This window comes from Camelina sativa, chromosome 20 (genome assembly GCF_030686135.1).
Source record: "Camelina sativa cultivar CO46 ecotype springtype chromosome 20, ASM3068613v1".
Lineage (NCBI taxonomy): Eukaryota > Viridiplantae > Streptophyta > Magnoliopsida > Brassicales > Brassicaceae > Camelina > Camelina sativa.
In genome coordinates, this window is record NC_141899.1 from 18,201,376 (window position 1) to 18,229,255 (window position 27,880).

General features: G+C 33.7%; 4 protein-coding genes and 1 long non-coding RNA gene across 7 annotated transcripts; 2 read left to right on the plus strand and 3 right to left on the minus strand.

Moving 5' to 3' along the window:
- Positions 1–597: 597 nt before the first annotated feature.
- On the minus strand, positions 598–4,010 carry LOC104771060 (putative glycosyltransferase At3g07620). Of its 2 annotated transcripts, none has more exons than XM_010495536.3 (5): positions 3,480–4,010; positions 2,217–3,039; positions 2,000–2,130; positions 1,558–1,909; positions 598–1,360 (listed from the first exon to the last, which is right to left on the minus strand). In XM_010495536.3, the coding sequence occupies exons 2-5, from the start codon at positions 3,012–3,014 to the stop codon at positions 692–694; spliced, it is 1,950 nt and encodes a 649-aa protein (XP_010493838.1). In that variant the 5' UTR covers positions 3,015–3,039; positions 3,480–4,010; the 3' UTR covers positions 598–691. The 2 variants fall into 2 exon arrangements, with proteins under 2 accessions (XP_010493838.1, XP_010493839.1); XM_010495537.3 differs by having other exon boundaries at positions 2,217–3,027; positions 3,480–3,860.
- Positions 4,011–7,953: 3,943 nt separating this feature from the next.
- Positions 7,954–9,493, minus strand: LOC104771061 (GATA transcription factor 12-like). 2 transcript variants are annotated; one of them, XM_010495538.3, is made up of 2 exons: positions 9,071–9,493; positions 7,954–8,941 (listed from the first exon to the last, which is right to left on the minus strand). In XM_010495538.3, exons 1-2 carry the CDS (start codon positions 9,299–9,301, stop codon positions 8,171–8,173), a joined length of 1,002 nt encoding a protein of 333 aa, XP_010493840.2. In that variant the 5' UTR covers positions 9,302–9,493; the 3' UTR covers positions 7,954–8,170. The 2 variants fall into 2 exon arrangements, with proteins under 2 accessions (XP_010493840.2, XP_087360359.1); XM_087504233.1 differs by having other exon boundaries at positions 9,046–9,454.
- Positions 9,494–14,638: 5,145 nt separating this feature from the next.
- Positions 14,639–15,570, plus strand: LOC104771062 (uncharacterized). Its single transcript, XR_764707.3, has 2 exons — positions 14,639–15,061; positions 15,274–15,570. It is a non-coding gene; the product is annotated as an uncharacterized LOC104771062 (long non-coding RNA).
- A 1,987-nt stretch (positions 15,571–17,557) lies between these two features.
- On the minus strand, positions 17,558–18,379 carry LOC104771063 (uncharacterized). Its single transcript, XM_010495539.3, has one exon. It carries the CDS (start codon positions 18,288–18,290, stop codon positions 17,769–17,771), a length of 522 nt encoding a protein of 173 aa, XP_010493841.1. The 5' UTR covers positions 18,291–18,379; the 3' UTR covers positions 17,558–17,768.
- Positions 18,380–22,878: 4,499 nt separating this feature from the next.
- On the plus strand, positions 22,879–27,062 carry LOC104771064 (NADP-dependent malic enzyme 3). The gene is made up of 19 exons (XM_087505885.1): positions 22,879–23,288; positions 23,545–23,665; positions 23,745–23,819; positions 23,903–24,054; positions 24,145–24,250; positions 24,335–24,400; positions 24,493–24,588; positions 24,685–24,756; positions 24,858–24,941; positions 25,033–25,131; positions 25,231–25,278; positions 25,353–25,406; positions 25,484–25,582; positions 25,669–25,758; positions 25,841–25,918; positions 26,011–26,085; positions 26,160–26,250; positions 26,602–26,730; positions 26,838–27,062. The coding sequence occupies exons 1-19, from the start codon at positions 23,146–23,148 to the stop codon at positions 26,924–26,926; spliced, it is 1,767 nt and encodes a 588-aa protein (XP_087362011.1). The 5' UTR covers positions 22,879–23,145; the 3' UTR covers positions 26,927–27,062.
- Positions 27,063–27,880: the final 818 nt, after the last annotated feature.

Genomic DNA, 27,880 nt, shown 5'->3' on the forward strand with positions numbered 1-27,880 from the left:
CGCCAAATAAAATGAAGTTTGCTAGTACTATTCTATTATTCTTTTTTTCTTTTCTTTTTTTTTACCTTACAGTTTAGTGGATACGTTTGACTGCCCTATTCTATTTTTTCCATTGAATATATTATCTTCATTTTACATTGCTAAATCAGTCAATAGTTAAAAACTGAAAAGTTGGAAATGATAAGGTTTTATGTAAGAGACAGACAAAACATGTTTCCAGTTACGTCAAACATCACCATCTTCTTCATTTATTGTCCTCATCCACTGTTTATTTTTTTTCCCCCAATATGGTTCTATAACTCATAAACAACAAGAAGATGAATATTCATATACATATGAAGATAATTCTAGAGATTGAGAAAATTGTCTTCTGAACATGGCAGCTTCAGTTCTGCTCCTTGTTTCTCACATGCATTGTTCCTTATTGAAACAAACCTCTTAATTTATTTTCATACCGGTTTAATCCACTCGATCATCATATGTCAATGTAACAAGTGCAAAAAATAAAACGTAGCTCCTACTAAAAGAGTATACACTGAATAATTTGATTTCCATCAAGAAGACTACACAGTCCAATAATAAATTAAGGCCATTTAATTTTTGTTTTGATGTATTCTGTAAACTGAGTTTCCTCATAAAAATTTCTCTGTAAAAACATGTACACAGCTGAATCGTTCGTTAAACCAAACTTCTAAACAGTAATTTGGAAAACTCTGTTAAACCAAATCGAATGAAGAATCATGTGAAACATATCATACTTCTCTGGCTTCACATGCCACAGGAAATGCTTCTGAACTTTCTTCACCCTCATCTGCATTGATCTGTACCGTCGTTCCGGTATTGACATTAGAATCTTCTTCAAATTCGGTATATCTTTCTCCGGCACGAAAACCGCAAATGATTCCCAGTTTAAAACCTCGAAAAAGGGCGGGACAAAGTTATCAGATATGATAACCGGAACACAATCATAGAAAATGGCCTCTACTACTCTCGGGCTGTTCACTTCAAAGCCTTTTGCGCAAATGCAGTACTTGCTCGTCTTCATGAACTGAAGGTAGTTCTTGTTTCCTTTAGTCCGCGGTAGTTTCCCGAATATTTTCAAGTCAGGATCTTTGTTGTTACCCCAGTAGGATAGGAGTATTGGCCTGAGGTACCCGTGGTCGGGTTTCCCAGCAAAGAAAGCAAGTATCGGCCTTTGCGTCGCGGATTTGCCACCTATGTTACTTAGTGGTTTCTTGGGATCTCTAACGAATGTTTCTGGTAAAGATGTGTCCCTTCCAAAGACAAATCCTTCTTTAACATCCGAGTTGCACAACGCCCTTATACTCTTCGCCATATGTGTCCGCGTCTCTGATGGAGCCTGAAAAATATTACAAAGAAACCATACATTTATTAGAAAATGGTCTCAACGATCACATCTTCTATGGTCTTAAAGTTGAAGATCACAACATTATAACTTCATAGAAAAATGTTACATAAGACCAAAGATTGTATCATTATAACTTGGTAGAGAAATGTCATAAAAAGAGTCTCATAGCAAGAAGAGGAGACATTTACCCAATCATGGCAGGCGGCAAGGAAATGATCCGCACCGGAAGTTCGATTCCAAAAAGGGTATTTGACGGCAATGAAGTCTATATAGTCTTTTAGATACTTAATGAGATTGCGGTGACTGTGGGAGTCCTGAACATATAGAGTCACCTCGAGCATCCGGGAGCTGAAGGGTAGATAGAAAAGATGAGCTTTTGCAGGGTCCTTTGTGACAAACTTGTTGTTGTTGGATTCAATGATTTTCATAAACCACCCTTCGGATGCATAAATCCCTCGGAGTATTGGACTATGCATTATTGGTTTATCTCCTTCTTTGTAAACATAAACCTTTAACATCTTTTCCATCAACTCATAGCTCCTGAGGATTTCAATATCAACTGAAATCAGTGTCATCAGAATATTTAAGCTTTGGTGCAGCTACAAGAAAAAGAAAAAAAATACAACTCACTTTTTGAAGATAGAAACATTGCGATACAGAGGAGCGTAGAGTAAAGGGTCTTTGTCATCGATCGGTGCATTCTCAATCTCATGTTTTGCTTGTAAAAGCTCCATGTCAGGTTTAGTAACCCATTTTGGTTTCTGAAAACAAGAAAATGAAACATGTTACATAATTTCTACTACTGCTTAGTCAAGGGATGTATCAATATAAAAGGATCATGATAAACCTTTGCTAGACGATTATGAGAAACACGGTTTTGACGCAACTGCTTGCTCATCTCGGATATTGACATCACCCCGGATTCAGGCATTTTCGATTTCTCTTTTACATCAGGAACAAATCTGACAACATCTGTTTTAGTTACCTTCTTCTCTGGTACCTGACTAGTAGTAGACATTGTTGTGTTTTCCTTTACCGGAGAAGGGTTAACACCAGGTAATGCAACCGGGGCCTTTGCACTAGCCACAGGTGCTACCGGAGATGGTTTTAAATCAGGTAATGCAACCGGGGCCTTTGCACTAGCCACAGGTGCAGTTACATTTTCCTTTACCGGAGACGGTTTTAAATCAGGTAATGCAGTTGGGGCTTCAGCACTAGCCACAGGTGCTGTTACATTTTCCTTTACCTGAGACGTGTTTAAACCAGGTAATGCAGCCGGGGCACCTGCACTACCGGCAGGCGCGGTTGCGTTCTCCTTTAAAGTAGGCAACAAAGGCGGGGATGTAGCGGTAGTAGGCGAAATGGCAGGGGCAGTGGCGTTTCCGGTGCTGTCAAATATCTGATCAACCTCAACTTCTTCCTCAGTCTCGGATTGGGAAAAGCTAGGGGACATAGCTGGAGGTAAGCTTCCTATAAGTGAAGTTGAGTTTCTTGAAATGGGAATCTTGGTGGAAGAGAAGATGGAGGAGATAGCGTACGGTAGCTCGATGTATTGAAAAGTGACGACGAGAGCAAATGTGAGTCCCAATAGCCATAGAAGCCGTCTGGTTTCCACTTTCCATAGCCATGGAAACTCACGCCTCATCTTAATTCAAACCCTGCAAATTACTCTGTTACACTCAAAAGTATCAATATAAAATCATATGAATCAATCTGATGTGTTACAACAAACATAACTCAATATGATCATAGAATCTGATATGGTCAACGCTTGAATCCAATTTTTTCTAATTTGATTAAAAAAAAAAAATCATCAGAAGAATTGTAAACTCAATTTACAGAGCAAATTCGTCAAACAATTTTCACAGATTAGTTTCCTTCTAACTTTTTCAATTTTTGTTCTTTTTTTTGTTTTCCAATGAAAACTAATACTAATATGCAATCATATCTCCTGATTAGCATCAGAATCATCTTTATACTGACTTTTCATATCTTTTAAAAACATCATTGCATGCAATAAGAAAGCAACATAATGATTTAACAAAACAAGTTTATGCTCTGCTTCACCAAAAAAAAAAACAGAGAGAGAATCTTGAAAAGCTTTACTTACAGGTTGAGAAGTCGAATCGCAAGTCAAACGAAGATCAAAAGAGACATGGTTCGGAATCGATCGGGCTAATGGTCACCACAAGGACTCACCAACAAAACAATAAGTCAAACCCGAGGTGCTGCTATGCGATTGTCTAGTGTAAATAAAATATGCGAAACCCAACGGACGACGCTTTTGGAATCAAGAACTCATTATTATTATTTTTTTTTAGGTACTTACTAGTATTTAGAAAGAAAAAGAAAAGAAAGAGAGGGTAATTTGGGAATTTGATAATAAGAGCCGCCACGCTTTGTTGTTCGTATCTTCTTCTTCTTCTCTTCTCAAGTCACAAAAAGATTCTTCTCTTTTAATCTTTTCTTTTCCTTTTTTGTATTTTTGTCTGAGTCTGTGTAATCTTGCTCGCTTTTCATGCGTTATGATAACGATCTTAGTAAATCCGATGAAAGATACAAATCATCTACAATTACAGTTTATGCCATTGACATTTATCCTTTTTTTTTTTTTTTTTGTGTGCAAATGACATTTATCACTAAGTTTCTTAATATCTTTTATAGATATATATATACAACTTATAGTATTTATTATCTGAGATATTATACAGATATATATTGATTTAAGTACATATTTCTATTTGATATTTTTTTTTTTTGAAAAAAGGCTATCGAAGTTTTAATCAACGCTTTAACCATATGATCTAGCAGCCCTATTTGATATTTTGAAAACTAAAATTAACCGATTTGTTTGTCAATAAATTAACAAAACTAAAAGTGAAAACATTTTATAACCGAAAAAAAGGGAGAAATTTACCTTACATTTCATGCAATCGTTTTTTTATGGAATTATATTGGTAGGTTCATTTTAAAAGATTTTTAGAAATATAATCGGACTGTCTTTCCAAACTGAGTAAACAATTTGAACAAATTCTAGTTAAAAGTTAGAAACGGTATCTAAGCTAAACCGAACTATTGTATAACCAAATAATCCAAATTGTATGAGAGTCAATCACTCGGATTGAAACAAACAAAACCGAACTGAATTGGACCAACATATTTTCAGTGCTCGGTTTTGTCCTATCTGTTTGACAGTCGTACCAATAAAGATTAGTACATATATTTAATTCTTATGGGGGAATACATCTTTTATGGACGGACACTAGTATCCTTAACAATTTCGTAGTATTATCAAGAATGACACACATACATAGCACTCGTTGACATTTCAAGATTTGCAAGAAAAAATGTGATGCCATTAAGGTTACTTACATGTCGCGGCAATTGTTACATTTAACAAATTTCTCGAGATTGCAAATTAATTATTTTGGGACAAAGCAAAAACAGGCTAGTCAAATGTTGAAAGCCGGAGCCAAATTGTTTTTGCTAAATTAGTTTTGTAATCATATACAGTACTACTAAATTTGATTTTCGATTTAAGATAATTTGACTAGCGAATTAAATTTGACACTGTTCATGTATAACCAACTTAATTACATTTTTGAAAATAAAATAAAAGAAAACTTCCGTTGTTTAATGAAAAACTCATAAAACTCCACATTACTAAAAGGAATATTCTACGTCCGACAACAGTCTGAATATGATTATCGACTAATTAGTTCATTTGTTGTGAAAAGTATATATTGTTTGTTAGTGATCTTTTATATACATGCATGTCGAGACAAGGCCGTGTTTGACAAGTGTCATCTCATCAATATTCATAATAATTTACCATTGTTTAGTCCGTTTGTTAATCAAGTTGATATTATTAAACCCACTTGTTAGAAGTTGGAACTACCATTTCATACACATATTTTATTCAATGAAATTTGATTAAAATATTAGTGGTGTAACTTATTGTTTTCCACAAAGACGATACTTCTCTATAGATAATCAAGAGGATTCGTGTCGAACTCTAGGTACCTAGCTACCGGTTAGTGGTCATGTAGTTACTTCACTATCAAGTTTTGGCTCACGGTTTCCCCAGCTTCAACACTCAACGACTTGTTTGATCATGTCAAGGTATTTTTTTTTTTGGTTTCACTTCTTGAAAGGTTGGCTAATTGAATTGAAAAGAAGAAAAAATGACGAAAGCCCCAGCCGCTTTAGTTTTGGTGGAAGCCCAAATTAAAAGGGACAAGCCCACTGCAAACCAGCACAATCAATGAAGGAACGAAACACTTTTTTTGTTGTCGTCCCTTTTGAGTTTTGACCACTCCGGTGTTACTTCTCGTTCTTTGCATCTTTTTATTTTTTATTTTTTATTTTTTTGGCCGACGTTCTTTGCATCTTTTATTCGGTAATCTGTTGTTTATTTATTAACTCAAAAATACAAGAATTAGTTATCTTAAATATGTTGGCTTATTAATCGGCAAAAATGTCAAAAAATAACTTCTTTAATATTTATTGTCAAAAAAATATTCAAATTATTTTATAGGTGATAGAAAAATATACGAACTGTCCCGATTTTCTTCTAAGAATGATCAATCCAAGTATTTTCCTTTATTTGCTATCTACTGTAGGAAACCAAAACCTCCTTGGATTAACATCTCTCCCCGGTTTACCCCATTCGATCACATGATTTGGAGGATCATAGAATCATTATACATAGCTACTTTGTTAGTTCAGCTAATAAAAACAGTGATCACGATAGATGCGACTTGTGGATAATTAGAATATCGTTTAATATTGTCAGGAGACACGAATGATCTATCTCTTCACGATTTAATGTGCCATTTTTTATATATGCGCTAATACGCATGGGAACCCATTTTTTTGGCATTTCTACGTTAGTTTTGATCTCCTTCAAATTAGTTAAGTTGGTAGAAGATATAGTGGCGATTTAGAATCTTATATTGTTATACAGTATATATAAATATTTTAACCTTTTAATATAGTAGATTTTATAAAAATATTATTTTTAGTTTTATGATTCTATTGGAAATGATTTCATTTATTAAAATTTGTTTTTTAAAAAAATAAAATAAAAAGTTGTTTAAAACTAACGCTTATATCATTGTAAAATAAATTTGACGAACATATTATTTAAAATATACTACTTGATAGCTAAACCATGTACCTTTATTCAATTAGATACAAGATTTAATTCATAAAGATTTTTTTTTTTCTTCTTTCTGAATCATCAAGTATACATAAGTCTATTGATAGGCTAAATCAATAACTTTGTATCAAGATGCGATTTTCTGATTTAAAATTTTGTCTGAAAGAGAAAAACAGTATATGAATGCTTCATTTAGATGTTAAAATAATAATATTGAGGTTGGATGCATGAAGAAACAATCGGCCCCTTAAATTCGCATACTGATACAGTATATCAAAACTTACACGGTACAATGTGAATTTAATCCGGCCACAGATTTCCATGTAACTAAGAATGACGTTCAGGCTTGGAAGCTGACTTACAAGATTTAATTATAAATAGGAAGAAAAAAAACTAAATTTAGAAACGATTGTATGAATATAGAGCGTCACAAGTATGTGTTACTTTTGTTGTTGTCGGATACATGTGCTTAAGATACATGAGAGCGTTCATGAAAATGACTCTCTCTTTCTATGTGCATGTGCATGAGAGCCATGTGACCACCGCAAACTAAGCCTTAACTGACTCTTTTTAAAATACAGTCCAAACAACACTTGGTTACAATACTAGTTTCATGTTATTGTTTGGCAGTGTCTATGAGAATATGAACAGAAATCTCGACACTTGCAACATATCTATTTGCCAGAAAACAAATGAAATCGATCTCTGTAGTTTTTGTTTGTTTTAAATAATAGTAGTAATTAATTATTTGAGTATACGTACAATTATTTCTTAAAACCTAATAAAGAATCTCTAAGCTTATGAATCACTAGTAAACTAAAACAAAAAGACTAGTTTAACATAAAAGGATATACAAATTACTATGGATTAGTGCTGCATCGGATCGTGAGAGCAGAAAAATAAATTACTATATCCCGAGATGTTTATTTATCAATCAATTTACTCGAAAATATTTTCCTCTTGTCCTCTTGTATTGCTAGGAATATAACCATGCATATATTCAAAGAAATGCATCAGATAAACATTAGTACTATCAAAATCATTAAATTGAAGAAACTAACAAAATAGCTTACAAAATACCATTCAATCTCTTGGCTTTGTTATTGATTATATAAAAAAAAAAAAAAAAATCAGATGATTGTCAATTTAGTGACAATTACAATAGTTGCAAAGGAGAAACTTTGAAATAACTATGCTACAAAAGAGTAGAGGGACCTTGATCATTGAGGTGACACATTACCAACACTGAGACACTCTCCCACCCATATTTCATCATTTTGAAATTTTATGCACCTCTCTGTTTGTATATATTAATTATGATATTAGAATAAACCAGTTCATTATTTTCTTATAAAGTGATATTTTTAGCTTGTGAATATATTAATAAACATTTTGTAGATCTAACATAAACTAAACAAGTAGATTTAACAAAAGGGGGAAAAACTAAAAAAAAAAAAAAAATCATTTTATGTCATGAGGAAATGCAACAAAAGTTTTCTAGCAAATCCCAAAACAACACAAAATTAAAGGGAAGAAAAAAAGAAGTAAATTGTCATCAACAAAATTAAGATTAGCAAAATTTGATTTCTAAGAAGATTATCCCTAATTAAATTATTGGAAAAATAAAAAGGGATCAAAAATCAAATAAGCTGTCTGAAGTCTGGGCCAACCTTATGGTGGATCAAGTAATCATCACCTTCCGATGAAACGTCGAAAATCATGGCACTGCCCGTACCGTGATGGTGATGTATGAACTCATGGTGGGCCTTACTCATCTCCTTCTGTCGCCGGAGCTCCATAACTTTCCGGTGAGAATTGGAATGTTTTGTAAGCACAAACGTCGGACTCGCGGCCGGACGGTACTCGGGCACCAGACGCCCTGATTTGTACCTTACCCCGCAAGCGTTGCACAACGTCTTCGGGCCCATTGGGCCTGTCCGCCATTGCGGGGTCTTATCCGTGGCGCAATGGAGACACCGTCTCTCCTCTGTGCCACCTGACTCTGGTGAAGAAACATCTTTCTTCCGCCGATATCCTCCGTCGGTGGCTTGCTTTTTCGCAAGGTGAGCCATCGGTGGTGGGGGAGAGGTCGGTGGAGACAAGTTGTGGCTAGAGAGAATGGATTCTCCGGTGAAAGGGTTGTCGTAAACAGTTTCCATGAGAAGCCCACGTGAGGCCCAATTACACGCTGCGGCGCGTGAGCGTTTGCTCCTAGCTTTGGCCGGCACAGAAACGTCGGTAGTGAAAATGGGACTGGTGCTATTCGGATTTTCCGAGGTTCCGGATTCGGATTTCGGGCCGGGTCGGGTGTTAAAACCGGATATTAGCTGGAGCTTCTGTACATCTTCAGGCGAGAACGACTCGTCCACGATGTTGGAAAGCCACGCCAACTCATCAGCCAAATCATCACACTAAACAAAACCAAACCAATCATTTAATATTTCTTCTACAAAATTCAATTATTACAAAACATAACATATCGTTTAAATTTTCTTGACTAGAATTCAAGAATTACCATATATTATTTAATACTAACGTACCGGTACGCAAAGGTCACCGGAGAAGCTAGTGCCGTCTTGAACATCACCACTAAAATTGGGGAGATCGATGGCGGAGATGTTAGAGCTGTCGGTGAAGGCGGTGGTGGTTGTGGTGGTGGATTCAGCAACAACATCGTTTTCTTCGTCATGATCGTTAGAGAAATCAACTAAGAGGTCATCGACGGCAAAATGATCAGCTGCGTGGAAAAACTCATGGGCTTCATCTTCCATAAGAGTTTTGTGGATTAAACTAAAAGAGTTGTTTTTATTTTTTCCGGTAATCTCTCGTCGGAGGAGGTCTTTGGAGAGAGAGAGGAGAGAGTGAAGTAAGGGGAAAATGTGAGTTTAAAAAGGAGTAAAGTTAGAGAAAATTATGGTTTGTGTAGAAAGATAAAACTTTTGTTACTTTTTAATTTTATTTGCATTTTTATTGCGCTTGAAGGGGACAAGAGGTCTAATTCGGAAGGTTTGACGAAGACAAAGGAGATTTTATGGGAATTATTTTTCTTTACAAACCTACTAGTATACCTATTTTAGTTATTTTTTGGATAATATCAATCTGTACCCCTAGATAATCTAATAATTAGTTCTTTTTCCTAGATACTATTTGACATATATATACATGAATATAAGACAACTACACCCCCATACACATTTTATTCATTTTTCTTTATTTTATGTGTTTTTTTAATCTATTCATCACCAATTCACCATCATCAAATAAGTCATGATCTCATGAAGCCATTTATTGATTGAAATGGATGAATGAGAATTGTTGATGGCAAAAACCATTGTCACGTTCTTCTGGGGTTGATTCAGTTCTATAAGTACCAATTTACTTAGTAATTTATTTAAAATGCTAACGTATAAGTTGTATCTTAGCAGTGATAAACTTACCGTGATAACAAATTATTTAGCGTATAAAATAAGTGTTATACACTAAAATTACAAAATGTTTTACTATATTTTCGATACATATTTTATTGAACTAATATATACACACGTAAATCATAATATTTCAAAATTTTTAACTCTATACATATACATTTAACACATAATAAGTAAACTTATTTTGATATCATATTATTTAGCGTGTTAACTAAATATTTATATACTGAAATTACAAAATGTTTTACCATATCATTAATGAATAACAAACTTATCGCGATATGAAATTATTTAGCATACTAAATAATTTGTTATACAATAAAATTACTAAATATTTTACTATATTCTCGGTACATATTTTTATTAAACTGATATGTACACACATAAATCATAATAATTCACAATTTTAACTCCATGCATATGCATTTAACACATAATAAGAATACTTATCTTGATATCATATTATTTAGCGTGTTAACTAAATAGTTAAATACTAAAATTACAAAATCTGTTACCATATCATTAATGAATAGTATGTTCAATCTCGGGTGAACAGTATTTTAGGTGTTAAACTAAACTGTGTCATCGATAAGTTGAAGTAGAAAAACATTTTTTAGTTAATGGTATTTTTGTAATTAATTGTAAGAAGAAGGAGTTTTTTGGTTTGTGCTTTTTTTCTCTTTCCTACAGACTTAATTTTTAAATTATCAAGGCTACAGATTTAATTAATGTATCATTGATGGGTACAGATTAAAATCACCCTTATTTTTTCCCCTTTGTAAATTTAATTATTAGTGATATTATAATTAACATGTATAGTCACGTTTCCTGTATATGTTTTCTATCTCTAACCCAACACTAACTAATGTCTCTCATTTTTAATACGATTTATGAGAAGGTAGATTATAGTGGAGAAATTTATAATTTTGTTTAGTTGACAAAAGAGAAAGGTGGGAAATAATTTTGACTACATTTAAAGGATTAATGAATCAAACATGTGCAATTATGGTATAGTGGTGGGGACAACTTTACCAAAAGGGTCATAACGTTGCTTCAAAATTACAGAAAGTACCACTCACGTGCGTGTGATGGATGATCATCACTCTGTTGATTAACCATCAACCAACACATTCGATAAGAGTCGACACCGGGAAGTTGAAACCAATCCACATTATTTAAATGTATTCCTAAACTGGATCGATTATATATTCACCGGTTTGGTAATACACTCATCCCTAACTGATATCTATATTAATATTTATATTAATATTTATAAAGTACATTTTGTGTTCTAACTTTTAAGTTATACTTATTTATAAATTTATCTATAAAATTAAATCTAGAAAAATTGCACAAAATAATAACTAAAATATGAAAATTCAAAATTGAGTACTCAATTAATATGTCTATAAAATTGTTTAACCGATTTGATTCTTAAAATATATTTTCTAAATTAATTTCTATTTTTCTAATTCAATTTTTGTTTATACTTATACAATATTTATATTTAATATTATATTCCTAAATTGATATCTTTAATCAGGTATTATCCCTAGAATATCTCCACTTCATTGCTATTTTTTCTTATCAATTAAAATTTTACAATCATTGCTTATAAAGTAGTTTAAAATACTATATAATGTAGTTATATTGCGGAACGGGTTATAGACTTGACGAGTTTGAATTAACATTAATATAAATTTAAAATATTATTAACTCGATGTTAAAATATGGGTTAAATCTTCATTTAATTATTTCGTCAACACTAAAAATATTAGAATATTAGAAATATTAAATCAAGGTAATTTAACTAAATTGTGTAAAACAATTAAATCATTAGCAAAATTGTGTCTTAATCAGATAATATCTTATAAATTACTTAGTATGTATTTTATTATCTATACTATTAATGAACAATCCAAATACTGTTTAACTAAATATAACAAATAAATAATAGTTAAAATTCTATTATACAAAAAAATAAGTCGATCAAATTATGTACATTTGCGGCAGATGCAAAGGCGAATATAGAGAATATATATAATATATGTTAATCGAAGCATAAAACATATATATTTATATTACATGAAATGGCTGATGGAGTATGTGATTGTTCATGTTAGTTGTAATTACTAGTGAGACTCTAACTTGAGCATGTGTTAGTATTTTTGTTTTATCTTTAAGCTAGATTATAATTAACTTAATTGCTTTTTCAACAGTTTTAGACTTTTAGGCTATTCAAATTGTGTATATATATAATTATATATATACTTTTAATTCTGTTTTTTAGTTATGAAAAAAGTTTGAATAAATACGTTGCTCTTAAGTAATTTTATCTTTTAGCAGTTTGTCGTGAACTCTATTAGTAAATCGAGAAAATAAAATAAAATATGATTAGGGACCGTAGTAGGTTATATATCACGTTACTTCAAAAGTTATGAGTTATTATAGTCCCAAATGGGCGACCAAAATAGCTAATTACTGTACTATACATCAAGAACAACAAAATCGAAAACGACTTATTAATATCAAGAGACATTCTATATTTCTATTGGCCGATTCGATTCATCGAACAATATTTCTCGGGACTTGTATAAGAATATATTAAGAGTTAAACATTTTTTAACTATATTATTATCTTATAGACACGTTAACCCTTCTCCCTTAGGCCTGGGCATTCGGTTAACCATTCGGTTTCGGTTCGGTTGTATTCGGTTTCGGTTATTTTGGATATAGTAATATAGTAACCATTTGGATATTTTTGAAATTTCGGTTCGGTTCAGTTCGGTTTCTTTCGGTTCGGTTTCGGTTTGGTTATTTAAATAAATAACCATAACTAACATAAATTATATTAACATTAACCAAATAAACTAAATATAACCAAAACTAACCGAATATAACCAAAATTAACCAAATATACAATAACAAAAATACAAAAAAGGGAAAAATATGGATTCAATTTTAGAAAATAGTATTTAACTTTGTAAATTCAAAATAATAACATTTACATATATTGATTATTTAAAATATTTAATTGTTTTGAATCTAGAAATAATTTATATTTTAAGTTTATTTTATAGTTTTGCATAATATTAAGTATATAATATTTGATATCTTCTAGGTTTTCGGATATTTCGGTTAACCATTTAATTGTCGGTTCGGTTCGGTTCGGTTTCAGTTAGTTTGGATATAGATTTTTACTAACCATTCGGGTATTTGAAGAATTTCGGTTCGGTTCGGTTTGGTTTTTTTCGGTTCGGTTTCGGTCGGTTATTTGGTTATCGGTTATTTTGCCCAGCCCTATTCTCCCTAATCCCATGTTAAATCTCTTTATTCCTTGTTTGATCGCACTTTTAAGCACGACAATTAATTTTCCAGCTCACGCAATCAGAAATAGTGTGACGGGTCCTAAAACACTCTCTTCTTTAATTACCCCCAAGTTTTAAATCTTGTAGTAACCATTATGCGTTACTAATACACACGGTAATTCGAAAAACGAAGAGAAAATTGTATAGCTATAGCTAAGAATCATAGCTAATTAATCAACACAAAAACCATATACAATATCTAACCAATACATGAAGAGATAAGTATATATATATATATATATATATATATATATAATACCTGGTCAATCTACTAGACCGTTCATAAGTCTTAGTACGTATCTAAGTGTTGAGAAAAGATCCCACATCTGATAGATGTGAAAGGACTTGTGTAATATATAAAGGGTTAGAGCCTCTCCACTCATTGCCAATTGATTTTGAGTTGGAAGTCCATAGTAAAGCTCGAATCTAACATGGTATCAGAGCGTGTAGCCTACAATCGCTGACCTGTTAATTAATCCGACCCGAATAAAGGTCCGATCACCCCATTAATTGATGGCCCAAAAGAAGGCCCAATTCCATCGAGATAGCTAAATAAAGAGCATTATCTCGAGGGGACGTGATGGTTATGTCGAGATTAATAGCTAGAAGAGCCATCATCTCGAAGGGCATGTTGAGAAAAGATCTCACATCTGATAGATATGAAAGGGCTTGTGTAATATAATGGGTTAGGGCCTCTCCACTTATTGCCAATTGGTTTTAAGTTGGAAGCCCATAGTAAATTTCGAATCTAACACTAAGTTTACTAACTCGATCACAACGTAAATAAGAAAAAGAAGATAATATTTTAACTTATTTAAGTTTGATCGCATCTAGTACTGATCACTAACTGTGCATTAACAAATTAATTTAAGGAGGATTACTAAACTAACCTAAATAAAGGGTTTACTTACTAGAATTGTAGCACATAAGAACTTTAATGAAAATATATTTCGAGTAGCAATGGCCTAATTTTTTTTAAAAATACTCAACTAATTACTAATGAAAAATTCAACTGTACTTATCCATTTTAAAAGGTGTCCTTGCCTATATCTCAATTTGGGTTCTTAGTTTTAAATTGGTTTTACGAATATCAATATAAGAATTTGATGTTTTAAAACTCAATAATTGGTGCAGTGAGCATGGATGGATAAGAGTAATATGTGTTGGATGAGAATAGTTTGAGCGGGGAAGAGAAACTACGACATTGGACGATTGTAAAAGATATCTCATGCCAGTTTCCCACATTCCAAACTTGAGGTTTGAGGACAAGCTTTGTATAAAAGGAGAGCATTTTAGTACGAATGATCAGTCAAGTCGCCCTGGGCGTTCGGTCAGAACCGAAAGAACCGAACCGATTAAACCGAGATTTTCGGTTTTCGGCGGTATATGTGAGAAGATCAGCAAACCGATCGGCAAAATTAATTTGGCAATTCGGTTATCGGGTCGGTTCGGTTCGGCAAGGCATAACCGATCGGTTTTAATTAAACCGAGTAATATATACCTAATTTCCATTAATCCTAATCCTAACCCTAATCATTTTGTATTTCTCTCTTCAGCCGTCTGCCTCTCTTTCTCTCTAGGCGATTACAATACATCTCTCAATCTCTCATCATATTATCATCACCACATCTCTTCTTCATCCTTGGCATCTACAACTCCTCTCTCTCTCTCTCTTAAACGTGGTGTAGAGATTGACCTTTTGACTGTCCAAACCTTAATTGCTAGTTTCAAACGAGTAAGTCTGCTTCTTTTGCATTAGTTTGTGTAGTAATACTGTATTATTTTGTCAATCTTTCGTTTGTTTTGCAAGCTCTTCAAAGAGAAATCTATTTGGGAACAAAAATCTTTAGATTTGACAGATTTTGAGAAATCTATTTGCGTTAATTTTTAGATCTCACAGATTTTCATGGATATTGAATTATTTTCTTTTTCCCTAATTTTTTCCAGTTGAGATGAAAGACTGCATGTGGGTATGATGATGATATGTGACAGATCTCGTCTGTTGTAGATCTTTTTTCCTTTCTCCATTGAAACAAGAGGTCGTCGCCGGGGTTGGATGTCTCCGTCGCCGGGGTTGGATGTCTCCGTCGTCGAGGTTGGATGTCTCCATCGCCGCCATTGGATGTCTCCGTCTGTGAAAACCCTAGGTGTTAATGGGTTGGGCTTTGTAAATTTATGAATTGTATAATTTTGTTAATGGGTTTAGGCCCTTTTTGTCAATAGGGTTACTTTAGGCTTTTTTTAGTCCATTATCTTTTTTAATTTGGTAATTCGGTTTAAATAAACCGAAATAGGGAAAAATTCGGTTTAATTCGGAATTGATTTAAAACTCGTTAACCGACCCGAAAAACCCGATTACCGAAAAACTCGAACCGAACTTTTAATCGGGTTGATTCAGCGGAAATTTTTGATAACCGAAATTTGAAAAAACCGAATAAACCGAACCGAATAACCCGATTAAACCGAATGCCCAGGCCTCAAGAGCTAATGACGTGGAGGCTGAGTCGGCAAAACAAAAAGTTGGATTGGCTTTAGAGGGTTTTGGGTTGTTGCCTTATTGTTATTGGTATCATAGCTTAAATAAGAGTGTGTTTGTTTTACGTTTTTCTTATGCTTGTTGTTGAGTTATTTCACCTCAAAGTAAACTATGATTTATATTGTAAGAAGTAAAACGAAGAAGAAGAATAGATATCAAATTGTCTCCTCGATACTATCAATATCTCTATTCCACTAGTTCATCCCTTCCATATTATTACAATTCATAGATTGATTCACCATTTATTTCTTTTGAGAGAAGTAGTGATTCACCAAAAGATTCAGTAGCTTCACATGATTGTCTGCTTATCTCATACACGTGTCTCGAGAAGACCTTAGTTCCGTGGGACATAGTTTTTGATCTTACGCCAACCCCGAACGTCCTTCGAAATAATGGATAAGGTTTTGCTTCCTTTATAGCTGTTCGACTAACTTATTATAAAAAAGTTATTTTTCTCATAGTTATTTCATCTTAGCTATTCAGTGATCGCTTGAACGAGACTCATGTTGCGTTTGAAAATTACATCACACTCGATTCTTTTATTTCTTACTATATAATAGTAGAATAATAATTAGTTTATGTTATCTTCCTATATCTCTCTAGTGAATAATGATAACGGAGCCTGAGAAATGCGTAAGAGTGGCCAAGAAAAAATGCCTAAGAGTGCTCCTCACGTGCCAAAAGGGAAAGACACGTGATGCAATACTTAAATTCAGGCTAGCTAGTGGCGGACGTGAAACGAGTCTACTCATGGCTTAGGTAAAGATGCTTCTTTGAAAGTAAGCAAAGCCCCCAAAGCTTTATGCTCTAGAGAACCACGTGCCGTTTGTAACGTGTAGAAACAACGTGACGTTGGATTTGCTTTCAATTCGCTCAGTACGTTTAAGCAGCCAAGGAAAATGTTGTAACTTGTAAGTCCACTTCAAAATATGGTTTAATTTGATCTCTTGATAAACTTTCTAGTGGAATCGTAATATATATAAGAACCTATCCAATACTAGATTTTTTAACTAAGTCCACTAAAATCTAAAATTAAACCTTTAGGTATATTGTAGAACCTACCCATAAATTGGTGTATGAGTGATATTGTCTATGTGATTTTATAAAAAAATTAATTGGGCCAATTCCTTAATTTAGCTATATGAGATATTTAACAATACCGTACCGTATCCTTTACACGACACGTCTACGAAACTGGTGACTGGTAGTCTGGTACTTAGACACGGCTGAATGGCTGATACATTTGGGTGGGTTCTACCTATGCGCTTTATTAAGCTTGGTAAATTTTAGCTTGAGACATTATCTTATCGAATGAACAGTTTGATATCTCTGTTATATTTGATTGCGGATTTAACAATAGCTATTATTTTTCGTTTCAGACAAGCCTCTCTTAACCCCTAGTAAAAGGTTTTTAATATCTCAAATTTAATGGTATAACATTCATAATCCTTTTTTTTTTTCATTCTAGATCATCCAGCTATGACTATTATTTACTTATCTATAAAATATACTGGAGATCATTAATTGCAACACTGGATACTAGTCTACTAAGAACAAGATAAGTTTCATTGACCTATGTTATCAACTAAGCTAGTGCTTGAAGGATCTATAGACAATTATGTTATCATTCATATATATCTATTATGGTTAGCTAGATTCGTATCCTTTTTACATGATTGATCCACAAATACATAATAGATAAAAGGACGTTTGGTTATACGGGGGGAAAATATATCTATTTACACACGTAAAACTTGCATCAGTTTTAATTTTTACTACGTACACTTATATAACTCACTTAATATTTAATACATATACATCTCCCTGGCTCTGTGAATATAACTTCAATTCTGTACGTATATATATAGTAACAAACGCGTAACGTGAGTATATATATACAAATAAACTAATTAACTAAGCCACGATCTTTAAGCTCCTTAGCCAAAGCCGGCATGCAGCTTGAGCTCCTAGCGAGGCCACCTTTCTCTGGCTTGGTGGCTCCAACTATCTTCTTAGACCTCTTCTTCAGCATTTCCTTGACCGCTTCTGCTTGGTACAACACTGGATAACTCCGGCCTAGCCTATTGAACCGGGAACATGCGGTCATGTGTGCCTTCACTGCCTCCTCTCGCCGCTTCTCCACCACCACTTCACTATTGATCAACTTCGCCATCTCCTCCTCCACCGCTTTTTCACACAGCCCGCAAATCAGCTTCCCTGTGAATTTTGAGCGCACACGGTGTATGTACTCCGGCGTGCACTCTTCAGACATGCCACAACATTCGCACTTTGCATCTTCCACTTCGGCTATCGCTGATAAAGACAACAAAGTTGTTGCGGTCGCGGTTGGAGATGGTTCTTTTGTTAGAGTGTCGTCTATGGATATTTGGTGTGAAATATCCGAGATGGTGCGTTGAAGACGGTCCATTATAGGATATGTTGGTTTTTTTTTTGGTTTTTTTCTTGTGTTTGTTGTATATATGTGTAGCAGTCACTTGTTTATATGTTTGATTAGTATGTTGTTATGATGTGTATTTATAGTGTTAAGACCTAAGAGAATAGTCTCGAGGGTTCTGTTTCTTTATTTACTTTTGCTTTTTGTCCTGCCAATAAAAGCATGAAAAAATTAGCTTTAATTAAATGACCTAAAAAAGGATCAACTTCACATGTATATCTTGAACAACACGGTAAAGCCAATTAAAGGTTTCCTCTTTTGTTAGTGGGAAAGATGACGTTTATTGAGATATTTGGTAACCCATTTATTTTTATTTTGCATTTTCATGTACAAACTAATAATTTAATTGGTGACCACATTTAAATGAAATAAATCAATAATTATGTAATGCATCGTTTTTCTTTGTTCTTCAAAATGAGTGATAAACTTAGTCCAAAATATGCAAAATTCGCATATTTTCATTTTTAGTCGGTTTAATTAGGGTTATACAGAGTACGTCTGATTTTTTTCTTCATATTTTCTTTTTTTTTCAAAACAATTGGAAGTTGGAAAAAATCATAATCAATACATATTTCTTACAAATCCAAATTATAAAATCAGTTCAAATGTTAAAGATGAAACTGACAACAATTAAAAGACGAACAAATATGAAAAAATAAAACACTCCAAATCTGGATTGTACCTACAAGAAAATTTAAATATATTTATATAGCTACATATGAAATTTTGTAAAAAAATTTAATTTGCAATGGTAGTTGTAACAAATTTTAATCTGCTACGGATTTGCAATGGCAATGAAACTATCATTGTACTAGGAAAAAAAAAGCAACTATATAGCTATATGATTGCTGTAAATGACAGTGGGATAATTAACAGTAAATTAAAATTCGAAGTTTTTTGTTTTGTTTTGTGCACCTAAATGCGAAGTTTAATCAAATGTTTTATGGGAACAAACTTACAACTACTGACAAAATTTGGTTTGTCACGTATCATCTTCCAATTCCCCACGACATCAGTGGGGTCTTGGTCCGGCATCAGCAGTCGGATACGGGGTGGTTGGGTTAAAATAGACCCAATGGACTAGTTGATCATTTTCTAAGAAGCTAAACAATTCCTAAGTAACTGAAACAAATCCTATATGATAACGTTTGAGCAGGGCCACTTTACTTAATTTAGTGTCCCACAGAATAGGCCCATTTCGTGTAAGCCTTAAGGTTTGTCCGTTACAAATTACGGTTCTGGATCCTAATAATTTCAATACTTGCAAGTTGCAAAAAAAAAAAAAAAAAAACTTGTTTGATGGTAAAGTACCAATTACCCTGTTTCCTACAACAAATCTCCAAGACCTACAAAATTCTAGTCCAATAGTAGATTTTGAGACACTCATTTGTCTGAAAAAGTGAGAACTTTTTTGTGTTGCAAATTTGAAGATCTGGTGGTGATGACCACAGCTGGCCCATTTGCTCATGCGTTCTCTTTGCAAGTCTCTCACATTTGTTTTCTTTTACAAGAATGCAAGTGGCCAAAGTGAAACTAACAAAAATGTACCATAATAAGGGATATATCAGACTTGTCAAAAGACATGAGTTACATTAATATGAGACACACCATATTCTTAAAGAAGATCTAGAGAAGGTTCCAATTTTAGGTTGGAGATACAAAATGAGAGAACACTAACTGACAATAATATAATTCAAAAGAGAACGTTCCAATAATATATTGGAGATACAAAAGGACTAAAGGAGAACAACATACTAACTTTCAAAACGGGTGGATGCAATTTTAGGGTTTCCTGATCTTTTGAATCACGTAACAGTTACGTGATTCAGAAGATCAGGAAACCCTAAAATTGCCTCCATCCGCAGAACCGGACCTGATCCCATTGACATGAAACATTGCAATAGAGCCCCACATTTTTTGGAAAAAAATTTGGTTACAATGAGGCCCCCAAATACTCAAAAAATATTATTTTTCAGAAATTTTAAGGGTTGGTTACAGTTTTTTAAGATATTTTCTATCTATACTTTTAAAAATAGGTGTTTAGTTTAACTGAATTTTGTTTTTAGTCTATAGTTTTTATAATTTGTATGGGGTCCCCAAATACTTTAGTCTGGCAGTAGTGTGGCTTTCCTTCCTTGTTCGAAGTTCCACAGTTCAAAGACATCTGTTTCTCCTATACTCTTCAATTCGATCGCAGATCCATCACCCGTAAGATCTCTTAATCCCTACAGAAAGAAAGAAAAAAATACAGTGATACAAACAATACAAGTATAAGATAAAAAAATTTAGGAACATGTTACAAAAAAGTTTATATACCCTAATCAATTCTTTGCGTGTTTCTTACATTTCATCATTGATATGGTCTTCTTTTAGCATGAGGTTATCCTCTAGTTCTTTTATCTCAACACACTTCTTATCCAGCTCTATTTCGTAGTTCCGCTTTAAAAGTACCTATGAAACACAACAAGCATATCATCAGCACTCAAGAACCTAAACATGCATATACAATATATACATAAATAGATGTATAGTGTGTATATATTATATAAACACTACCTCGTTAAATTCGTTGCGTCCTTGTTGGAGCTCCACACAGGTTCGGAGTCCTTCTATCACGAGGAGCAAGTTATATATCATCTCCTTTGGGCTTGCCTTTTCTTAACAAAACAGTAGCTCTAGCTTTGTAAAAAACTTGTGTACCTCAGCTGGCTTCCCCACCATCTTCTATTCGTATGTTTCCACCATTTTCTTCAGATTTTCATAATTCTCTATCAGTTTCTTCACCTCTTCATCATTCTCCATCAATGTCTTCAGCTCTTCATTATTCTTTATCATTTTCTTTATCTCTTCGTCTTTCTCTACCAGTTTTTTCAGCTCGTCCATCATTTCTTCTGTTAATTTCAAGTAGTCCACCTTATTGATCTTCTGTCTTTTGCTTGGGTGGTCCATCTTACTGATCTTGTGTCTTCTGCTTTGTTGTCCTGGCCACCCTAAAACTGTTTGATCTAGAAGCTTTCAGTTTGAATACACACGAAGGAAGAGTTTTTTTTTCTTTCGTTTTGGTTTTTGGAACTTTGCATGGACGAAGAATCCCTTGCTCTAAGGGTTTGAATGGTGACTGCGACCAGACTCGACTCAAAACAAAATTGGATCCGGTGCCAAAATAAATAAAAAACAATTTTGTGGTATATATTTTCTTAACTTGGAAATTTTGGATCTTAAAATGCTTAGTAAAACTGTGGAAAATGATGGGACCCTGTGCTTGTACACCGTCGGTACATCCTTAGAGCCGGGGCTGACTGCAGCCGGAGTAGCCAAATCCATCAGCGGTTTAGTCCATTTAAAAACAGAGCAGATCGCTGCGGACCAACTAAAATAGAGCAGACCGCTGCGGACCAACTTTATTTGTACACAAAAATAGTCCGCAGTTGGTCCATAACACTTTTCTTTCTGTATATTTTGGACCGCACCACTGCTAACTAAACTTGAGAATGGTAAATAAAAAGAGGTATAATCCGTTGACGGATTTGTCCGCTCTAACCGCTATCACCATTCAAACCCTATTGTTATTATAGGAACATGATGATTACGTGTGGCGTGTAAATTTGGATAAAATCTCTTTTGCTACTGATGAATTCTGAAAAGACGGTATTGGATATAAACGCTTGTGTCGTGTGGGTTGTGACATATTTCATTCTTACCTGATTTGTGACAATTTTTTATTTGTGACAAACAATTAACAATTAAATATTTGTATATAAACAATTAAATATTTGTCCCAAGAAAAAATTGTATATATACTAGGTTGTTCTTTTTACTCTACACTTCTTTTAGTTTGAGCGTTCTGGTACGCAGTTCGGTTTCAGATCGATCCGTTCAATTCTGGGGTTTTAGTATAGAAATTCAGGATCCATTTGAATATTTTAGAATTTTAGTTCGAGTTCGGTTCGCTTCCAAATATTTTCAGTTTAATTCCAGATACCCAAAATATTTGGAAATATTTTTTAAGATGGTTAAATTTCATAAAATTTAATTAAAATTGACAAATAAAAACTAAGAATTTTGTAATATTTTGGTTGTTTGAGTATTTTGACTATTTTGATATAACTATAATTTTTATTTTCGAGTTTATAATTGTAAATTTGGGTAATTTAGTTATTATATCGTCTAAATATAATAATATTATAGATATATAATTATAGTTCGAGAAATTTGGATACCCATTCGGTTCTCGATTCACTTTGGAGTTCTGATTCAGTTCCAGTTCTTCGGATATAGTAGTCGAAAATTCGTCCAGATACTTTACCAGTTCCAAGTTTGATTTGATTCCATTTTTCGGTTCGGTTTTGGTTTGATTCGGTTCTGGTTCGGTTCTTTTGCACGGGCCTGATCTTTTGCTCAATGTAGGTAAATTAGATGAAAGAAAGAAACAAAATGTGATGAATAAGGGTTTAATTGTAACATTTGGTAGTTTGGGGTTTACAGCTTTACAATACATCTCAAATTTAATGAGGTAGTTCTACATCTAAAACTAATAAGTTGTTGGATCTGTTTTGCAATTATTTTTAAAGACAATAAGTACGAGACTCTCGTCGACGTGTTTTTCTCCTCATCTTTGACAAAGAAAAAAAAAAAGAAGAAGATTATTTCAGACAAGAAGTCATTGTTTCCGCCTATACTTCGGCGATTATTATTCACATTGTCCTCTTCTCTGATCCACTTTAATCTCTTCAACACAATATCACTTTCCTCCTCTGAAGCTTCTCCCTTTCTTCTTTTAATCTTTTCTCTTGTCTCTCTCTTATCTGTGATCCTATTTGTGAAAAAAATGAGTACTAATCCAACTCAGATCTCCGACGAGTATGACTCCGATAACAGGTCCGGCGTCGGTGGTGGAATCTCAGATGTTTACGGTGAAGATAGTGCTACATTGGATCAACTCGTCACTCCTTGGGTTACCTCCGTCGCAAGGTGCGCGATCATAATATATGTTTAGTTTTTTTTTTTTTTTTTTTTAATATAGTTTCAATATTCGCGAAAAAAATATTTTATAGTTTCTTGATTTTGGATTCTTCTGTGTAAATAGAATTGGTTTGTTTATTTAAACTTGCAAACCAAGAAATGTCATATTTTTTTAAAAAATTAGTGTGTTGATACTGTTGATCTTGTTGCGTATAAGAAAAAGACAGTACTAGAAATTTGTAATTTTTATTTTATATTTTAACAGTGGGTATACATTGATGCGTGATCCTCGTTACAATAAAGGACTTGCCTTTACTGATAAAGAGAGAGATGCTCATTACATTACTGGCCTTCTTCCTCCTGTGGTTTTATCTCAAGAAGTTCAGGTGAGTTTGAGGTTTGAGTAAAAATCTTCATTTTTGTTTGATGGTTATGTTGTTTTCAGTTTTTTTTTTGGTTTTATAGGAGAAGAAGGTGATGCATAATCTTCGTCAGTACACGGTTCCTCTGCAGCGTTACATGGCTCTCATGGATCTACAGGTGATTCATTGTTCTGTTTTTGTTTTGGTTTATAAACTGTTGTGCAACTTGGGGAGCTTGATGATGAGTTCTTAATCTTATAGGAAAGGAATGAGAGATTGTTTTATAAGCTATTGATTGATAATGTGGAGGAATTGCTTCCGGTTGTGTACACACCGACGGTTGGTGAGGCTTGTCAAAAGTATGGGAGCATATTTAGGAGGCCACAAGGTCTTTACATCAGCTTGAAAGAGAAGTAACTGTGATTTAAATATTTGTCTACAATATATCATTTTTCCATACATTTATTAAGCATTTTTAAGTACAATTTTGGTAATTCTAAAAGGGGGAGGATTCTTGAAGTTTTGAAGAATTGGCCACAGAGAGGGATTCAAGTTATTGTTGTCACTGATGGTGAGCGCATTCTCGGTCTTGGTGATCTTGGTTGCCAGGTAAAACAGAGTTTTCAACACTAGAAAAACTTAATTGTTCTTTTGTCTTAATGTTGATTTTGAATGGTTGGTGATTTTTCATAGGGAATGGGAATCCCTGTTGGGAAGCTTTCACTTTACACAGCTTTGGGAGGAATCCGCCCATCGGCTGTAAGCACCGAAACCAAAACACTACTGAAATGTTTTAAGAATTTTTAGTTGTTAATTATGATTGATTTTTTCTGTGAATGTTGCACATGTAGTGCCTTCCAATCACAATTGATGTTGGTACAAACAATGAGAAGCTTTTGAATGATGAGTTTTACATTGGCCTTAGACAGAAGAGAGCAAATGGAGAGGTTTACTAATTGTCTTTTTATGATTTTATACATTTCTTGTGTTTGTGTCTTAGAGACTCAGAAGTCAGAAGTCTGGTTACTTTTTTTGTGATTCAGGAATACTCAGAGTTTTTGCATGAGTTCATGTGTGCTGTTAAACAAAATTATGGAGAAAAAGTTTTGGTGCAGGTACGTCATATGATTTGGTTTTTGCAAAAATAAAAAATAAAATCTGTATTCTTCAATATTTTGTTGATATAATTAGCATAATATGCGTTCTTGGTTGTCAGTTTGAAGATTTTGCTAACCACCATGCTTTTGAGCTTCTCTCTAAGTACTGCTCTACTCATCTTGTTTTTAACGATGATATCCAAGTAAGAAGTTTTGTTCAACATTAGTAGTACCGTTTGTGAGTTTTTGAAAAGTGATCACTATAAAAAAAAATTGTGATGTGTAAACTTGTAGGGTACTGCATCAGTTGTGCTTGCTGGCCTAATTGCTGCTCAGAAAGTACTTGGTAAAAGCCTAGCTGACCATACCTTTTTGTTCTTGGGTGCTGGAGAGGTGAGACTTGATAACATATACCATAAAAGCTTTTTTGTCAAGTATTTGTTATATTGCTAAAGCTTTCTTCTTTTTTTTTTTTTTTTATCTTCTTTGAAGGCTGGAACTGGAATCGCTGAGCTAATTGCTCTTAAAATTTCGAAAGAGGTTAGATAGTCTTGCGCGGTTTCGCCTTTGTGATATTGTTCTTACGATGAATCTATGACTTTATTGCTATGCAGACTGGTACATCAATAGATGAAACCCGGAAAAATATATGGCTTGTGGACTCCAAGGTATTGTTGATTACGTTATTGTTGGTTATTGCTTTCTTGTTCATTTTATGAAACATGTTTTTTGGATTATCTTGTAGGGACTGATTGTTAGTTCACGGAAAGAATCTCTTCAGCATTTTAAGCAGCCATGGGCGCATGAACACGAGCCCGTTAAGGAGCTCTTGGAAGCTGTTAATGTACTCAAAATACAACTCATCTTAAGATCTGTTCATGAGTAGATGAGAAATATTTCTAAGAGTGTTTAGTTATTGTCTTAATTCAGGCAATCAAGCCAACTGTGCTTATTGGAACCTCTGGTGTGGGCAAGACTTTCACAAAGGAAGTAGTGGAGGCAATGGCCACCTTTAACGAGGTTTTATTACCTTCCTTTTGATCTGGTTTCTCCGTATCTATGTTCTTGTTTCTGATGCTAATATTTATGTGGTGGGTTACAGAAACCTTTGATTCTTGCTCTCTCAAACCCAACTTCTCAAGCCGAGTGCACAGCGGAAGAAGCTTACAAATGGACCGAGGTCACTATCTAATAAAGCTCATTGATACCCCCAGAAATATAGAATTCCATTTAATTTGATGCGGCTAAAAAAAAGCTTGTGTTTGATTATAGGGTCGTGCAATATTTGCAAGTGGAAGCCCATTTGACCCTGTTGAGTATAATGGCAAAACATTCACGCCTGGCCAGGTTTGTTTATTTTTATACTGTAACACGTCTATGGACAATTCACAGCTCATATCCTTTCCACACTCCTTGTACAGGCAAACAACTGCTACATTTTCCCGGGTCTCGGTCTTGGTTTGATCATGTCTGGTGCCATTCGTGTCCGTGATGACATGCTTCTAGCAGCTTGTAAGTATTCAAGGCACTCTTTAGCTAATGAAACTGATGCATTAATGTCACACTCTGGCTGTAATTGTTGTTAGCATAAAACCTAAAATGCATCACTCTTTTTTCATTAGTTTTTTTTAATAGTCTTCTAACTAATATGTGCCAAATAATTTTTAGTTCCACAAGATATATTTTTGATCATCCTTCCTCATAATTTTTCATTTATTTCATTAATTAGCCAATTGAAAATCCACCACACAAAATAACGATAAATCGGATCCTCATATGAAAAGTTTATATCAAATGTAACCGTTACTATATAGACCATTTTGTGTATCCTTTTCTAAACTGTGTTTCTATATGTTTTATCAGCGGAAGCACTAGCCTTCCAAGTGACGGAAGAGAATTTTGCGAACGGATTGATCTATCCGCCTTTTGCGAACATCAGGAAGATATCTGCTAACATTGCAGCCAGTGTGGGAGACAAAACCTACGAACTCGGTTAGCTTCACAAATCTTCATATTGTTAAAGTGATGAACTGATGATATGTCAAAATATATGTTTTCCTTGCAAAAATGTGATGTCAAGTTGTTGTCGTTTGTTGCAGGACTGGCATCGAACCTGCCTCGTCCTAAGAACCTCCTGAAGATGGCAGAGAGCTGCATGTACAGCCCTGTCTACAGAAACTTCCGTTAAACATTCTTTACGCACACTGTCCTCAGCTTTTTGACCTTTTGCTTTTCAGTTTTGGTGCTATCTATGCAGGACAACTTCTAAACTGTTTTTACTATTATATTAACTTTTTACTAATGAGATAAAACTTCTTTATTAATAGTAAAATATGCTTAACATATCATAGTTGTCTTACTCATTAGGTTTGAGCAATGTTTAAAAATTTGCTAGAAGCTAGACAGCTGATTTTGAGATTAAGGGATTAGAGAAAATGGATATTGACCTTTTTAATTTATTGCTTAGGCTATGTGCTGATTTTTTTTCTTCTATTTTTTTGTAGTATATAATGATTTTGATCTCTTAAGTAGCAGTTTTGTATTTTTCCTACTTTTGTACCACACTTAGATCGTATTTTACATTGTATGTTGCACCACACAAATAATATGGTTACCCATACCACATTTTTTTTGTCACCAATATTATTTGTATTGTGTCACCAATGACAAATTCATTTGATTTTTACTAATACCACCATTTGTTTGTTATAGAAAGCAATTATTACATCTACTATATTAAAAGAGTAAAGTATAAAGCCAAAAGGACTGTTAAAGAGAATATTTGAAGTGATTTTGGGCCTAAAATTATAATCATTGCAAAGACAATGATCCCAACCATCATATCTCAAAAGTCAAGAAAAGATAAATAAATAATGGTATAAGAGAAAGATAAAAAGTAAATTTGCAAGTGGTGGCCCTCCATTAGTAGCATAATTATTTATGTTAATGATGATGGCTTTGGTTTTTTTTTTTTTTTTGGTTAGAATGGCTATACATTCATTGAACATCTATAATTGTTCTTGACCTTTTTGTGATTATTTACTTTAAAAAATGATAAGCATGCCTAAATGTGTACTGAGTATTGGTATCAAAACGGTCATCATAACTTCTTAGTTTAGAAGTTTTTTTTTTTTTTTTTTTT